General features: G+C 60.7%; 1 protein-coding gene across 1 annotated transcript; it reads left to right on the top strand.

Annotated features, from left to right (window-relative positions):
- Positions 1 to 445: 445 nt before the first annotated feature.
- On the top strand, positions 446 to 15,526 carry LOC135884053 (major facilitator superfamily domain-containing protein 8-like). Its single transcript, XM_065411345.1, has 12 exons — positions 446 to 521; positions 6,574 to 6,759; positions 7,582 to 7,644; positions 7,776 to 7,895; positions 8,471 to 8,550; positions 8,669 to 8,981; positions 10,283 to 10,356; positions 10,922 to 11,005; positions 12,182 to 12,311; positions 12,845 to 12,967; positions 15,204 to 15,334; positions 15,440 to 15,526. Exons 1-12 carry the CDS (start codon positions 446 to 448, stop codon positions 15,524 to 15,526), a joined length of 1,467 nt encoding a protein of 488 aa, XP_065267417.1.
- The last annotated feature ends 1,043 nt before the right edge of the window (positions 15,527 to 16,569 follow it).

Below are 16,569 nucleotides of genomic sequence, written 5' to 3'. Positions count from 1 at the left end.
GCGAGCCCCCAGCTACGGGGATCGCAGGAGGCGGTGCTGAGCCGCCCGCATTCCCGGGGTGGGGGGACACACAGCTGCTGCTTCTCCTTCAGAGGCGCCTGTGGCCGGGAGGGGCGGCGCCTGCCCACAAGCCCTGCACACCTGGTAGCCGAGGCGCGCTGGGAGCGGAGGAGGAGGAGGAGCCGGCGCTTTGCCCTGGTTGCTCTCAGCTGCGGGCTCGCTCGGTGGATCCTGGTGGAGGCCGCGTGGGGGGCTGGGGCGAGCCGGGGCCTCTAGCGATGTGCACCTAGGAAGGGCTGGCGAGAGGCCAGGGCTGCCCGGCTATGCACCGAGGCTGTGCGTAGCAGCAGCGATGGCCCCTGGCAGCAGAGACGTCGCAGCCGGGCTCTGAGTCCTGCAGGGAACCGGCACCTCCACAGCCACGGGGAGGAAAGCAGCAGGGTCTATGGAGTATCAGAGGAAGAAGAAACTGACCAACTTCACCATTGGGCTCCTCTTCCTCTCGGGAGGGATTGAGTACGGTGAGCACTGGGGGTAGGGGGCGATGGGCAGAGGGTGATGCCCTGCCAGCCAGGGCCGGGCACTGAGTGGTAGAGCCGTAACCCGGAGGGTGACTCCAGACACCGCCACTCCCTTTGGGGCCCCCCCCATGGGCCCTGCAGAGCTGCTGCGCCAATAGGGGGCATCCACGCGCCTAGTCCCGCTTCATCCATGAATGACAAACCCGCTGGTTTAGGTCCCATAGGTCGAAACTCTGCCCCTGAGGGTGGGTTTGCGAGTCTGCTCATCTCTGGTCCCATCACTGTAGTGACTGAGCCTTATGGATGTTAATGGACCTGGTGGACAGGGTGAGTCTCTGTCTCGACATGTCACAGATGGGGAAACTGAGGCACTGGGGGGAAATGACTTGCCTGAAGTCAGGCAGCAAGTTGGTGGCAGAGCTGGGCTCTGATTCTGGCCTGCATTCTGGACCCTTTGTGCTGCAATGGAGTCCCCCCAGTCAGGTATCCCCCTGGCTCAGCGGGGTTCTGTGGATAGGGCTGGCACAATGGGTATGGCTGCCCCACTCTGCACTCTAGCTATTATAGATGGTCACAGGTTGGGTTAATAGATGTGAAGGCCGGAAGGGGCCATAGTGCAGGCCATCGGATTTCACCCAGTTAGAGCAGGCCCCGAGCTGAGCCTGGAACTGGGGAGGTGGAAAGGTGGCTCAGAATCAGGGCCCAGCAATAGTCAGGCTAGGATAGCATGAGAGGAAGGAAGAGGCCTTCTTGAATCTCTGAACGGGGGAGTGGAGGGGTGGGGTGGGGGGAGAGGTGAAGGCTACAGGTATTGTCATCATTCTACTAGAGAACAGAGCAGATTGCCTTTGGAATCATGCTGGTCCCCTCCTCCACCCTACCTCAAGAGCCCCCCTTGTGCATTTGCCGTGTGACCCTGCAGTGGGGCTGGTCCTGTCTCTTGCCAGCACACCTGAACTGCCTGTGCCCTGCCTCTGGCATGCGACCCTGTGCTGCCTCGTTTTTCTGGCTGGGTCGAGCAATCCCATGTGAGAGCAGCAGCCTGAGGCAGCGAGCCCTTGTCTGAAACCCCAGGACTGGAGACTGTTTGGGGGGAGGGATAGCTCAGCGGTTTGAGCATTGGCCTGCTAAACCCAGGGTTGTGAGTTCAATCCTTGAGGGGGCCACTTAGGGATCTGGGGTAAAATCAGTACTTGGTCCTGCTAGTGAAGGCAGGGGGCTGGACTCAATGACCTTTCAAGGTCCCTTCCAGTTCTAGGAGATAGGAGATCTCCATTAATTAATATTAATATTTTAATGGCGATGCCTTGGGCCAGGTGCTTGTGCCCCTCCTCCCCTCACAAGCTGGTGGGGTAGCAAAGGGATTGGTACATTGCAGTAGCAGTTTAGAAGGAGACATGGGCATCTTAGATCAGTTGTGGGGCGTCTCCTGCAACTCTACTGGCCGTTATTGGGACTGGAGCGATGGTGGATGAGAGCCATGGAGGGGTTTGGGGAGCCCGGCAGGCCCTGCAGTGGGGCTGGCTGGGTATGTGGGTTTGTTTCTATATGGATTTTTAGATACATTGTTCTTTTCTCACTGGGACATTTACCCCTCGGTGGGATGTTCCCCAGTGCTCCCCAAGGTGCTGGGAATTGCTAGGCCTGGAGTGGGTCTCGCAGGCCCCCCAGCTCCTCCACACAGCCTGGTGGTGTGCGGGGACCGGAGGGCCCCTGCTGAAGCAGAGCTGGTCTCCCAGTTTCCTCTGTTAATATTTTACAAGCTGGAATCTGAGTCTGTAACTCATCCTCCAGGGTCAGCTGAAGGGTGGGACTGGAGGAGGCACTGCTGCTGGATGCCAGCCTTCGGCACCCCCAGCTGACTTACATCTGCCAACAGTCTGTCAAGTGTGCTGAGAATTCCCAGCCCGCCAGGGAGCAGGGCAGGGGCACTGGTTATAGGTGAGCTCGCAGCTACTCCCTTCTCCCCCCTCTTTCAGTAGAGGGGGCTGTGTTGGCTGCAGACGGTCTCCAGGACTGATTGGCGTTTTCTGACTCCTTGGGTCCATCAGCTCCAGTTTCCCTCCCCTCTCTTGGTACCGTTGTTTGGTTTTCCCTTACCCGAGAGCCCCTAAGGGGTCAGTGATTTTATTGCAGGAAGGGACCAAGGATGGATCCAGCCCGTGTGGTGCTGGGTTTCGATACTCTACCCTTTCCCAGCTGCTATTTCGCTACCCAGGATAAGATTGCAAGCGCTATCGCTCCTCCTGCTTCAGGGGCTAAACTGATCCCCATGCCGGAGCAGAAACATCTCCCACTCCTTCCATGAGCTGATACGACATAATCCGAGCCCTGGGGTGGCCACCATTGCAGGGAGGCTGCCAGCCTGGATGAGCCATTGGCCTGTTGTGATGAAGAAGGCTGCTGGACTAGAGGGGCCGGGGCTCTGCTCTGGTGGCCAGTGGATTATATTAATGACCTGTCGAGCAGGTTTCCTGGATATCCTCCTGCTCGAAGCTGGGCTGCACGATTCAAGGGCCTGAGTCGCTGGCATCCCGAGAAGTGTCCGTAATGAAGTGTTTGTGTTGAAACAGTGAAGGTTTGATTGAGGAACATTCGCCACTGTGCATATCCCAGGCTCTTGGGCACGCAGCATGTGGCCTGTCCCATGAGGGGTCTCCACTGAGACTGGCAGCCAGCTCTCTGCATTCCCTGACGCAGCTGAGCAGGGTGAGCAATCGCCCGGCCTTCCCGTGGTCGGGTGTTGAGATCTGCAGCCGGGATCAAGGAGACGGCCCCTGCTCTGTAGCCAAGACAGACAGAGGGGGGCGGGGAAAAGGAGCATTTGCCCAAGGTCCGTGGCAGAGCCAAGGCTAGAACCTAGGTCTCCGGGCTCCCTATGTGCCCTGGGCCACGGTGCTTCTCTTCAGAGTATGGCTGCAGGTGCCCCAGGTCATTCTGATCCCAGCTGAGCTCTGGATCCACAAACGTCGCCCGGACACACAGCGTTCTGCAGTCCGGGTGGGACATCATGAAAGGGATGAGCTGAAACTGTCCTACCTGAAGGGTCCTTCCTGTCCGTCCCCCCTCCTGTTCGAATCCACAGGTCTCTTCCCCCCCGCCCACTTGTTTTTGGTAAGTATTTAGTCTCCTCTTTTGTCAGCTTCCAGCAGAAACTGGGGCTCTTGTTCTCCCCCCCCCTTCCTGATTTGTGGCTTGCTAGAGGCAAGTCATGCCCTCAGTCTCTCCTTACCATCCCATCTCTCCAGGCGGCTCAGACAGCAATCCAGAGCCACCTTAACACCCTTATCTGCCTGGCTCTCTCAGTCGCCCGTCCACAGAGGGGCACGAGACCTCGCCCTGGTGATATAAGCCTCATCGCTGTGCACAGAACTGGCACTCCAGGTGAACACTGCAGACCAGGGGAGGGAAGAGGGGCCTGTCCCCACGGCAGCCGCTTCATCTCCAGCCCCCTTGTCGGTGACTTTCCATCCATGCCCCAGCACGGGGAATCTGACATGTATTGCTGAGTACATCTCCTCTGCCTTTGAGAGACCCAGTCTCCTAGCACCTGCAGATTCATCCAGATCCCTGGCCTCTTCCCTTATCCCACAAATAACCAGGCATGGGTTGCCCAGCTGGAGGCCACCTCCCCGGGCAAGGCGCTGCCCTGCTGTTGGGATGGCCGTTGTAGAGCACAGCATATGGGAAGAGGAAGGGAGAACTGAGCCTGCCAGGAGCTCATTTGCTGCTCCCCTGGGCCGAGCCAATGTTCCTTCAGTTCTGGTGATAACCGAGTGATGGCGCTGGCCGGGGTTCACCGTCCCCGTGGGAACGTGACCTGAGATGATGGCACTGACCGCAGCGTGTGCTCAAGAGCTGGTTAGTGCCTGGAACTTACGCAAGAAGGAAAAGGCCCCAGGTACATAGAGATGATATGCAACCCAGTTACAGATGGGGAAAATATACGAGTTAAACAATTCCCCATTCTCCAAGCTCTCCCTGAACCTAGCTTTCCTCTCCAGCCCCCCCCCCCCGCTCACTGCTCCCCTTCATCTGTGCCAGTTACAGCCACCACCTCCACTGCTCTGAGCTCCCCGCTGGATTCAGCCCACCTCCCGCCCGCTGCCCTCCACTGAAACCATCTCACCAATGGCCTCACCAGACCTCGGGGCCTCCACTCCGTTCTCCTTGACCTCTGCTGCTGCTAACACTGGGGTCACACAGGCCTTGTCCTCGGCCTGCTCCGCTTCTCCCTTCACAGCCTCTCTGGGGCTCTGCGCATGCTCGCCCTGACCATCTAGGCTGATGACTCGTGGCGCTCCCTGTCCCCTCCGTAAGCCCCACCTCTCAGCCCCTCTCTCCAGCGTATCCTGCTGGCTTATTGCCACTCTAAACCCAAGCGGAGCTCCTTGCTGTCCCGCCCCCCATTCTGGCGCTGTTCACCACACCACCCTCGTCCCTGTCACTCAGGGTTTGTCTGCGCTGGAGCTGCTCTATTTAGCATGCCAGCTCCATCCGAGTATAAATGGGGGTGGGCGGTGTTCATATCCGACTCCTCCCTCTCTTGGCTAGCATATCCCAGTCCTGCCTCTCTTCCTTCATTACCCAAGGTCTCTTCTTTCCTTTTCCCAGGGAAAACTCTCTGCTCTGGGGCCTTCCTGTTCTCCTCCTCCTCCTTCCCCCTTTCCGTCCATGAGAAGGGCAAGTCCAGACCTGGGGACAATGACTGAGCAAGGCTCCCTGGCTGGCGGGGGTGGGCGATTGAATCCCACCAAAGGGCAGCAGGGTGGGCGCTCTCAGTACGTGGGATGCTACAAGCATCAGCTTCCGAAGGGCAGATGTCAGTGAGGTCTCAAAGGGCAGCAGCCGAACCTTGAGGCTGGTTCTCTTTTCCTGGGGCAGCCGGTGGAAATCATTAACTAGGGAGGGAAGGTGAGAGCGGGGAGATGCAGGGGCAGCAGTGCTGTGCCTCTCTGGTGCAGGCTGCAGGGTAGTGGGGGGTGCCCATAAGCAAAGTGGGGGATGTATTCTCATTGGCCATCCTACTGTGGCTGCCCAGCGAGGGCGAATAGTGAGACCTGGGGCACGGAGGGCAGTGGGCAGCCTGGCACTGGTGGCCTGGTGTTTCTCATTCTGGTAGCACTCAGACACTGTTTGTGGTGGGTGCGTTATAGACACCTACGCAGGCCAACGGGCAGAGACGACCGACATGGTAGAAGCTGTGGCAGGCTGGTAGCTATGGGAAAGGGTCCCGGGCTTCTTGCCACAGATAGAGCAACTAAGCTCTGCTTAAAGAAGGTGATGGCAGGGGGCTGGTGGTGCGGGGAAGGTGTGTGAGGACTTTGGTTCTGGCCTCTGTTGAGCTTCATGGAGTTTCTCTGTCTCCCTCCTGCAATGCCTGTTAAGTGCAACGTAAGACGGCAGTGACTGGGTGAGGAGCACGGCCCACTCGCTTGGCTGAGGGGCTCGGCTACTGCGTAAACACCTCGCAGTAAGGCCTTGCAGGAGCTCTAGGGTAGTGGGTGAGGGCCCCTGACTGAGGGAGGGAGGTTCTGGCAGGCTGAGACAAAACAGGCTTGGGTGTGCCCTCTTAGCAAGGAGGGCAGGGGTCCGAGGCCATGGGGTGCTGCTGGGGTCCACCTGCGTCTGGGTCTGAGGAGCTGCTGCAGCATTTAGGACCTTCTGTCCCAAGGGAGGGTGACATGCCCGGCAGTCACTGGGGAGCTCCCAGGGCCCAGAGGGGGGCGGTTTGAGCCAGCGCGTGGTTGGCATCTCCCCCTTCCTGAGCAATGCGTCAGTACTGGTGATCCGGCTGCATAGTCGGCGGTCGCCATGGGCGGGGATCAGAGGCCCGGCTGGCAGGCCTAGGGGACCCAGAGACCTCTGCCCTCTTAGTCGAAGACCAGCCAGGGAGGGTCTCCTGCTGCGCCAGGGCTGTCCATTTGCTCCAGGGTGGCAGGAGCCTGGATTCAGGACTGGGCCGAGCACCCATTTGAGGTGGTCTGGCAGGACCTATTCTAGCGCTGTGGCGTGGGCCCCTGACTGTCTGTCTGTCTCCGCTCCCCGTTAGCGGTGATTCTGCCCACGATCTGGGCCTACCTGCAGACGCTCCATGCTGAGCCGTACTTCCTGGGCCTGGGCATCTCTGCCTTCAGCCTCACCGGCCTGCTCACGGGGCCCCTCTTCGGGCACTGGTCTGACCGGAGCCAGCGCACCAAAGCCATCATCCTCTTCGCCAACGTGTTCGAGATAGTGGGTGAGTGAGCAAGCGAAGGCTGGCTGGGGGCCGCCAGCTGGGCTGCTTCGCTGGTGGGAGCAGTCCAGGGTGAGCCTGTGTCCCGGGCACTGGCCCGCGGGAAGGCAGCATTAGCCCCACTTATCACAAGGGTGTAAACGTGCAACACCAACCTCTAAATGCAGGCACCTGAGGCCCTGATTTACAGAGATCCCGAGCACCTGCTTCTACTCTTAGGCGCAGAGCCAGCCAGCTACAGCAGGGAGCTGGGTTCTAGTCTGGCTCGGGCATCAGATGAATTCATTGTTAACCAAGGTCCAGTTGCAGGGCCCAATCGTGCCCTCAGTTACGAGGCGCTGGGGGATCCCTGTGGGGCAGAATCCAGCCTGCAGACCCTCTGTTGCTGGTGCTGACCCATCAGCCGGACAGAGCCCAGCTCTGAGCCTGAAGCGCTGGCAGCTAGCAAAGTACCCGTTTACGTCAGCCCACGTGCTCTGCTGCACAGGTGGGTGGTGGTGCAGGACGCCGAGCGTGGATAGCCTGCGATGCCATTTTAACACAGGGGCTCCTTTCAGAGCAGGATTGCAGATTGCCTGCCTGCCTGCAACACTAGGGTGCAGAAGCCAGGAGTTCTGAAGGACCCTACCCCTGCTCCAGCCCCATGGGATGAGACCCCCACAGGTGTACGTGGGGTTGATTATAGCCAGCAGGGGACATCGGTGCCTGCCCCCCTCCCCCCACATGAGGCTTGCCTCTTGGCTAGCCCCGCTGGTTCCAGGGATGCGCCTGCACTTGCATGTTCCTCCCTGCGTTACCTGTTGCTTTTTATCCCCCCAATTGCAGGGAATTTCATGTACTTTATGGGCGTCTCCAAGTGGCTCCTCCTTGGCAGCCGGCTGGTGGCAGGTAAGAGCTGCTGGTGGAAAAGCCGGGGGCCATGTGGATCTGGGCTGAGGGTCTCCAGATCCAGGTGCTTGTGCCGGGGGCTTTTGGCACCTGCCCCGTCTCTTGCCCCTGACTGTCCTTGTTTCTGGCAGGTGTTGGGACGGGAGCGGGTGCCTCCATCTTTGGCTATCTCACCCGCTCCACCACCTCGCAGGAGCGCGCCACGGTGTTTGCTGCCGTGATGGCGTGCCGGCAGGTCGGGCTGCTGATCGGTAAGGTACCCCTGGATGCCCCCACGCCCTGTCCGCAGCAGGCCCTCAGCATGGGGGGAGTGGTGGGCCTGAGCCATGAGCTGGGGCTCTGCTGTCCCCACGCCCTGTCCGTGTTCAGGAGGCGCCTGCCCCACGCACCAGGCTCTTGCCTCAGTGGCTGTGGAGAGGGGCCACTGCAGGGAGTTGGCTCAGCTCTGGCTGCCCTGTGCCCCTGAAAGCAAGCTGTGGTAACTGAGGGCGGATGCCGCGGAGGCTGGTGTTTCTCAGGTTGGGAAGGGTACGGGGCCAGGGCATGGCAGTGAGGTGCCAGACCATGGTGGTGCTGCCTCTCGGGGACGGGGGGCATGTGACAAAGGATCTCCAGTTCCATGGCAGAGAGGCTGTTGCCAGAGGCAGTGAGTGGGGGTGGCGAGGGTGTGAGAGACCCACCATCTCCTTGACGGTGCCCGTTCTTGCCCCTCCTGCTGCAGAGGGAGGTGGCTGGTGGCAGTGAGGGGCATGCCAGTCCCACCCTCCTCGCTCTCTGGGTTTTCCTCCCAGTGCCCGCCTGTGACCCGCCATCTCTTTGTGCTCAGGACCCGCCTGTAACCTCTTCCTGCGGCTCTGTAACTTCCGGCTGGGGCCCTTTGAGGTCAACAAGTTCACCTCCCCGGGGGTGAGTATCCCAGGGCGTTGCTCGCAGCCGGCGAGAGCTGGCCGCGGGAGTCGGCCCTGAGTTCCCTGGGTGGGGGGGCTGCGGTTCCGGGCTCTCAGGTGTCCGTCTGTCTGTGCAGCTCTTCATGTGCCTGCTCTGGATCCTGCTCCAGTTTGTGGTGGCGGCGATGTACTACGACCTGCAGCCCGGGCCCCACCCGCAGCGAGCGGCGCTGGCAGCGCAGCAGGAGGAGGAGCGGGAGCCCTTGGTGCAGCACGACGCTGGCCAGGAGGAGCCCGCTGAGCACCGGAGCTATGGCGGCACCGTCCAGCGGGTGCCCGCCGAGCCCCCCGTGGGGGACGAGTCCCGCTACGTGCCCAACGGGCACCTGGCCGAGGAGGAGGGCAGAGTAAAGGAGAAGAGCCCGTTTCAGAACTTCAGCGCCATGCGAGGTGAGCGCCCCTGCAGCCCAGTGTTTTGGGGGGATCCAGCTGGGGGTCCTAGAGGCAGGCAGCCTGGCATGCCCCCATTTTGATCAGTACCGTGCTGGGCAGTACGTGGGGGGGGGGGATTTGTCACGGGTTTCAGTCGAACCAGGATCCTACCCTCCCGGGAGTGTGGCAGAGCTGGAATCGAACCCACGCCGCTGACAGCCTAGTCACAAGGCCAGCCGTGCGCGCCGTAATCAGGGGGTCCGAGCTTGTAGGGGAAAGGTGAACCACACGCTCCGCAGACCCGGCACGGCGGCTGCTCGGAGTGGTGCTGACGAACCCTCCGTGTCCCGTCGCACCAGCCTGGCAGCTGCATAAGCCCCCAAGCTGTGGACAAAGGATCGTGATGCTGTGGGGCTGTTGCTGGGGGGGGTCTCCCGCTGCTCTGGACAGCTACATGGGAACGGACAGCGAGCTGTTTGGGTGCTGAGTGGCGAGAGGGCCTGTGGGCATCGTGGGGCCTTCCTGCTTGTCCCCAGAGTCCCATGCCCTGCGCCAGAGCAAGCAGATGGGTCAGCATCCAAGTGTCACAGACTCGTCAGCCTGGACCCAGCATCACGCGGGCACACTGGTGGGCAGGGAGCAGACCTGGGCACAGAACGGGGAGTGCAGGCCCAGCTGTAGGAGACCCTGATGGTCCCTTCCCTTCTCTGGGCACTGAGCCTTTGCCCCTCCCCCAGGGCTTTTATCCCTGGGTTGCAATAGGGGAAACTGAGGCCCAGAGAGGGGAAGGAAGTGGCCCAAGGTCAGCCAGCAAGCCGTGGTGTGAGCCGGCAGGACAGGGCTGTGGAAGGGTTTGCATGAGAGGGAGTCGGGTGCCGTGCCAGCCTGGTGGGAAAGGTGGCCTGGACTCTCCAGCTGGTGCTCTAGAAAGGCTGGGCTCTGGGGGCCGGTGGAGGAGGGCAGCGCTGCCTCTTGCTCACACCCATGTACATTGGGGCCAATGAGTGAAGAAACTGGCATGCAGGAGAGTTCGGGGCTGCTGCGGATGGAGTTCAGGGCCAGAAAAGGATCAGACTCTCCCGGCTGGCTCCCTTGCCCAGCGTGTCTGGTTACCGCGGCATCGCGTTCCCCGCCCTGAGGAGTGTCCGGCACTTTGCTTGTGTCACCCCCCCACCCTTCCCTGTTGCCTGGTTGGCCCACTGACCTGTTCCACTGGGCGATGTCTCTCCCGCCTCCACCCCCGCTCTCCTTCCCTGCGGGCCTGGCCACTCTCCTTCCCAGCGCCACAGCCCCGTGACGTCCCCATGGTGTCGTTGCAGAGTACCTGCGGGAGGAAGTGGTGGTTCTGCTCACTGCCCAGTTCATCACCCTCTTCAACCAAACAGCCCTGGAGGTGAGTACCTGGGGGCTTGATGGGCAGGTCACTCTGTTCCACTCCCACTGAGATTGGGGGGCGGGGTTTCTTCTCCATGTCGGTGGGGGGGGGCTACAGCTCCTCTCACAACCAGACTGGGTCCAGGGAGCGTCTCTTGTCCAGCCCTTCCCAGGTTCTGGATATGTGTATGGGGGTGAGGGGGGCAGGGGATCTCCTCTCCCCTCCATGTGGTGCTCCGGCCTCTCCCAGACCCCTGGTGAGGTTCACCTTTCACCTGCACCTGGCGCCCAGAGAGTGGGCATCTCTCCCTGGCCCAAGGTCTCGTTGTGAAGCCCAGAATTTGGGTGAACGTTGGGCATGACCCAGGCTTACCTCCATCTCAGGGAAGACAAGCGGGAGCAGAGACCCAACGCGCTGGTCAGGAGAACCCTCCCTCTGGGGCAGAGCAGGGGAGGGGCACCTTATGGGCGAGGGTCTGTACCTGCCCATCCCACGCAGAGGGGGCTCCTCACAGTCGTGAATGAAGGGTGGGCAGATGTGTGACTCTAGGTTGCTTTCTCTGCCTGTCTGTATCTGTCTCTAGACCATGGTGACTCCCATCACCCAGCGCTACCTGAGCTTCGGGGAGCTCGAGAACAGCATCATGTACTTCCTGTGTGGCATCGAGGTAGGTGAGACCCCAGCCCCGGGGGTCTGTAAAGGTGGGGGTCCTGGCACACATGGCCTGGGGCAGGTGACCGGCTCCCGTCCCACGGTGCGTGTGCACACGCACGATCCGGACCCTGCCGAGAGCGCTCGCGACCTATGAATGTCTGACCCTATTTCTCAGCACTTGCCCCGGCCTTCCTGGTGACCTGCCCCCCCTCCCCACTTTGGGATCCTTCAGATATTTGCAGGTGCTGCTTGTTCTCTACCCCATGCTTTAGCTGTGTGTACAGCCAGACTGGGGATGGGGTGGAAGGAGGTCTAGGCCTAGAGCCACATTCGGTGCCCCCCCGTCCTCATCACTAAGCCAAGCCGTCCTCTGAGCCAGCCCTCCAGCCCCGATCTCCTCTGTCCAGCCCAGGCAGCGAGAGAGGCTGGTGATGCTGGGGTCCCGTCCAGCCAGGCCTCTCCTGCGTAGCCCGTAGCTGCGGCCCTGTTCCAGCCCCTCTGGGAGCATTGGTGCAGACAGGGTCTCATGCTCCTCCACCGGCATGGACGGGGCTGAAATGTCTTTGCCTGGCTACCCCGGCTCCCTCACTGTTCCCACGGGTGGGGCTGGCCCGGTGTGAGTGCAGGGAGGGGAGAGTGCCAGACAGAACTGGTGTGGGACCTCTCCTCTGCCCTTGCTCCGGCCGCATGTGGAGCGGGGCGTCCTTGCCAGCGGTCTCCGTTTGCAGCTAGGGCAGGGTGGGCTGCAGGCTGGGGAAACCTCATGCCCTGCTGGCAGAGAGCCTATGGCCTGGCCCTGCCAACCTGCATGGCGCAGGCTGTTTCCTGGAGCCTGGCTGTGCTGGCTGGCACCTGTGCCCGGGCGTGGCCGGCCTGTTAACCAGGGGAAGGGCGAGCGGTGGTGCTGAGGCCGTGAGGGGGGAGGGCAGGGCCCTGGCAAGCAGTGACTCCTCTGATAAGGGAATACAGAGCATGTGCTTGTGTGCCCAGCGCTGGGGGCCTGGTGCTGGCTGGCTCTCGGGCGCTGCTAGCCCGCAAGAGGCCCTATGCGGGGCTTGCTCTGCCCTCCTTCCCTTCAGGCCCCCACCCTGGGTGGCTCCCCCAGCAGCAGAAGGGTCCCACTTCTGACTGGTCTTTGCACCTGGCCCGGGGGTTGTGGAATAACTCGTCTCCCCCACCCCCCCGACAGGTGATCTGCGGCTTCTTCCTGGTGCGCTGCCTCAGCCGCCGCCTCCCCGACCGCGTGATCCTGGTGCTCGGGCTGGTCATCTGCAACGTGGCTTGTGTCTGGTGCCTGCTCTTCCTGGCAAGGCCCCAAGGTAACTGACTGCCCCCTCCCCTCCCGGGCTCGCCGGTTCCTCTCTTCCTGGGGAATCGCTTGGCTAGGGATGATTGGGGGACAGGAGCCTGGCATGGCTCTGGAGTGCTCCCCTGGGCTGCGTGGCACCTTGCATGGCTCAGGCTGGCCCAGCAGTGCCCTGTGGTGGCCCAGCAGGGGCTGTGTGGTGGAGAGGAGACCCCTTGCCTGGATGAGTGGTGGCGATGCTCAGCCGCTGTAGGCAGCATGGGCTGGCGCTGCAGTTCCCCGGCCCCTCTCCCTGCTCAGTGCCTGGGGAAGGGAGCAGGGGGTGCTCTCATGGGCACCCAGAGTCATGAACATCTGGGCCTCTGCTGATTCGGAAAGCTAGCAACTTAGCCTGGAGCATACTGGGGCCGGGCAGAGCATGCCAGGGGCTTGCCCATCTACCGGGCAAGAACGAGCATAGGCCCTGAGTCGAGTCTGCCAGTGTCTGGGGCACTTTGCACGCCGGGCCCATCCACCCCCCTGCCATGTCTGCTTTGCTGCCCACAGGGAGCTTTCCCGTCCTGCTGTCCGAGCTGGTGGTCGGCGTGTTCCTGCAGGTGCTGGGGCTCCCCTTCGTGGCTGTCTCCCAGGTCTCGCTCTTCTCCAAGGTCACAGCAGAGAGAACACAAGGTGAGCCTCAGGGAGGGGTCAGTGCCCGGGCTGGGGCCTGGTGCCCACTTCCTACCTGTCCTGAGAGAGAGCAGCGGCACTCAGAGCCCCATACTCCCCTTCAGAGCACAGTCTGCCCTGGGACCAGCTGAGCCATGCCCCAAATGCAGATGCCTGCCTGCCCCTCCTCGCTCCAAGCCCAGATACCACAATGAAGGGCACCCTAGAGATGGGTGTCCTAAAACACACACATGACCTCTGTGCGGTCAGCCTCTCCCACCCCTCCCGCCTTGTAGGGACACCAGGGCAGCAGCTCGGGGCAGCTGGGATCTTGGCTGCTGCTGTTAAGAGCACAGAACCGTTCGCTTCCCCCGCCCAAGCTGGGCCTGACTCCTCCCTGGCAGAGTCGAGTTTTCCCGGGGCTGAGTCTGGCCCGTCTGTCAGGATCTTGGTGTCCGAGCAGGTAGCTCTGTCCCAGGAGGGGGCTGTTAAACTGTGGCACCGGGCCCCCTTTCCAAGACAGGGGTTTCCATTTCACATGGCTGTGTTGGGTTTCTGATCAAACGCCGATTCCCAGGGTCCAATTTCTATCCCACTTTAGCCTTGCCCACTCCAGCCGCTGAGTCCTGCATCCGCTCCGTGTTGGCGGAGCTGGCTGGGTCCCTCTCAGCTCAGTGACTGGTTTGCCGGGGTGATCTGAGCCACTCCTGCCCCCGATGAATGGGTTTCAGAGGGGTAGCCGTGTTAGTCTGGATCAGCAAAAACAACGAGGAGTCCTTGTGGCATCTTAGAGACTAACAAATGTATTTGGGCATAAGCTTTCATGGGCTAGAACCCACTTCATCAGATGCATGGAGTGGAAAATACAGTAGCAGGTATAAACATACAGCACGTGAAAAGATGGGAATTGCCTTACCAAGTGGGGGTGAGTGCTAACGAGACGATTGAATTAACAGTAGGATACCAAGGGAGGAAAAATCACTTTTGTAGTGGTAATGAGGGTGGCCCGTTTCGAAGAGTTGAATGGGGACACCCTTCTCCTTGGCAGGCCTCCCTGAATGACTGGGCTGAATGAATTTACAGGGGAGGGTGGAAGAGCTGGGGTGGCACAGGTGGGAGGGCGAAGCAGCCAGGGAACCCAGCGTGGCTCTGCCTACTGCTGTGACCGGGGGCCACCGACCTTCCCGGCCTGGCAGAAATGTAGAGCTGGACGGGAACTCGAGAGCTCATCGAGTTCAAGCCTGAGGCAGGGCCAGATAGACCTAGACCACTGGTTAAAACACGATGGGGACCCCACAGCCTCTCTTGTTCGCCCGGCTCAGAGCTTAACTACCCTTCGAGTCAGAAACAGCCTCCTGGTCCCTTTCCTGATTCTAACCTAAATCTCCCTTGCTGCCGATCACCCGCATTACTTCTTGTCCGACCTCCAGTGGACATGGGGAACGGTTGGTCTTTGTCCTCTTTGTACCAGCCCTGAACACATTTGAAGTCTGTTATCAGGTTCCCCCCTTTTTCTCTAGACTAAACATGCCCAGTTTTATAACCTTCCCTCATCAGTCATGTTCTCTAAACTGTTTCTCTCCGGCCCCACCCCACCCTGGATTTGACCCGGAACCGAGGCCTCCGACTCCCAGGGCCGTCTGAGAGTCTTTGGTGGAGTATTTTCCGCCACCCCGTGGTGTGAGCAGTGGGGAGGAGGGGGACTGGGCGGAGCTTGGGGACGGAACGCTCTTCGAAGCAGCTGGTACCGTTGGCAGACCGGCGCTCTGATCCAGCGGGACGGGAAGGCAAGGACGCACTACAGAGACCACCGCTCTGCTTCTCGGGCCAGTGCAGAAAAGTGTGTGGGCCCCACGTCCCGTGGGACTTGCTTTTGGGGGACGGGGGGGCTGCTTCTCTCTCTCTCTCTGTCGCCGACCTCCCCTCTCCCATTCTGTCTTTCTCTGTGCTGGGATGGCCCACCAGTCCCGCGGCCTCGCTCCTTTGGTTGGGGGGGATACGGCCCAACACCGAGGCAGTCTCGTTGGCTCCCAGATGGCCATTATCTGCTTGTGTAGTGCCACGCGATCGCTCAGGCTTCCCCACCAAGAGAAAGGCAAGGCCCCCACTCGCGGAGAGGCTGCCAGCGGGAATGGAGCATGGCTGCCTCCGGTCACACCCCAGGCAGGCCAGTGCCCTCGGTGGCGTGGTGCCCCCTGGTGGTAGGAGCTGGGGACGGCAGGCAGCGTTAACCCTTTGTGTTCTTCCCGTGCTGTAGGTTTCAGCCACGGCCTGCGACGGTCAGTGGGGGGAATCGCCACCATTCTGGGGCCCCTGTGGGCTGGAGGCCTGACCGAAAACCTCTACATCATGCTGGGGGTGATGATGGGCCTGCTGAGCCTGCTGATGGTGAGCACCCCGGGGACGGTCGCCTGCCCCTCCCCATCCTGCCCCTGGGGGAGCCAGGGCTCCAGCCCCGTGGGCCGCATGCTGATGGCTCTTCTGCTCCCATAGGTCATGGTTGGGCTCTCGTACTCTTACCTGGTGGAGCCGCCCAGGAGCTACGTGCCGGGACCGTCCCCGGAGGAGCGGCACTCGTGACCTCCCACCCCTCCTCCGCGCACCCAGAGGGATTGCACGGGTTAAAGCCACCAAGGTGAGAGCGTCAGAGCCCCTGGGCTCAGGGTGCCTCCTCTGCCCCGGTGGCCAAACAGTCCTGGGTCAAGTGCACCGAGATGCCTGGAAGCGCCTGGGTGAGGCCAGCAGTTCCTGCCTGAGGGGCTGTGCAGTCCTGCTGCTTGGTGCTGGGGGGCGCTCGGAGCTGTTTAACTGCCGGGGAATCTGCACAGGCTGTTTTATGGGGGAAGACATTTTACAGAGAACGGTTTGACCCTCAGAGGTCTGCAGAGCCACAGCAAGGTACCGGGGAACCTGCAGAAGAGCATTTGACCCTCCCGGCCTGGGCTCTTGTCAGTTTGTTCAGTAGGAAACAAACCCCTTCCCAGGGTGTCACATGTCATGTAAAAAATCTCTTGGTGGCAAAAATATGGGGGGAAACGAAGGAAATTCCCCAATAAAAAAGTCAGTGTGATGGTTTGAGGAGCTGGTTCTTTTTAGTAAATACCTTCATGCAATGTAGATGCACTTGCCCCAAACACCCTTAACTCTGCCCCTCCACCGTCCATCCTGTATCTCTGTCCCTGAGATACCCATCCTCTACACCTTGTCTCCACTTCCACTGGGACCTATGTAGTTAACCTGCAAACCACCAAGCCACTAGCCATGAGCCCCAGCCACTACTCCAGCTCCCCTTCCCTTTCCAAGCCCCTTCGCATCCTGTAAACACACTGGTGCATATATCCACCATTGCTGAAGGAGCTCTGAGAAGAAGCGGCTGAGCTGCTAGCTAAAACCCGCCCGCTCATTAAAACCAGCTGCTGTTACAGAGGGCTGGAGGGCAGCGTATATTGTTCCTATATTTAGAAAAGGCTCTAGAGGTGGTCTGAAGAATTATGGCCTCTGGGAACATGGTTGCAACAATAATTTAAAGGTAGAATAATAAACCGGCTGGAAGATCATGATCTGAGAGGGTGTAGCCAGCACCGATCCTGCGGAGGAAAAGGTTGGCTCAGTAATCCCTGAGA

The sequence above is a fragment of the Emys orbicularis genome, chromosome 9, assembly GCF_028017835.1.
Source record: "Emys orbicularis isolate rEmyOrb1 chromosome 9, rEmyOrb1.hap1, whole genome shotgun sequence".
NCBI classification, from domain to species: domain Eukaryota; kingdom Metazoa; phylum Chordata; order Testudines; family Emydidae; genus Emys; species Emys orbicularis.
The sequence above is the reverse complement of the archived record's forward strand: the minus strand, read 5'-3'. Positions and strand labels throughout refer to the sequence as shown.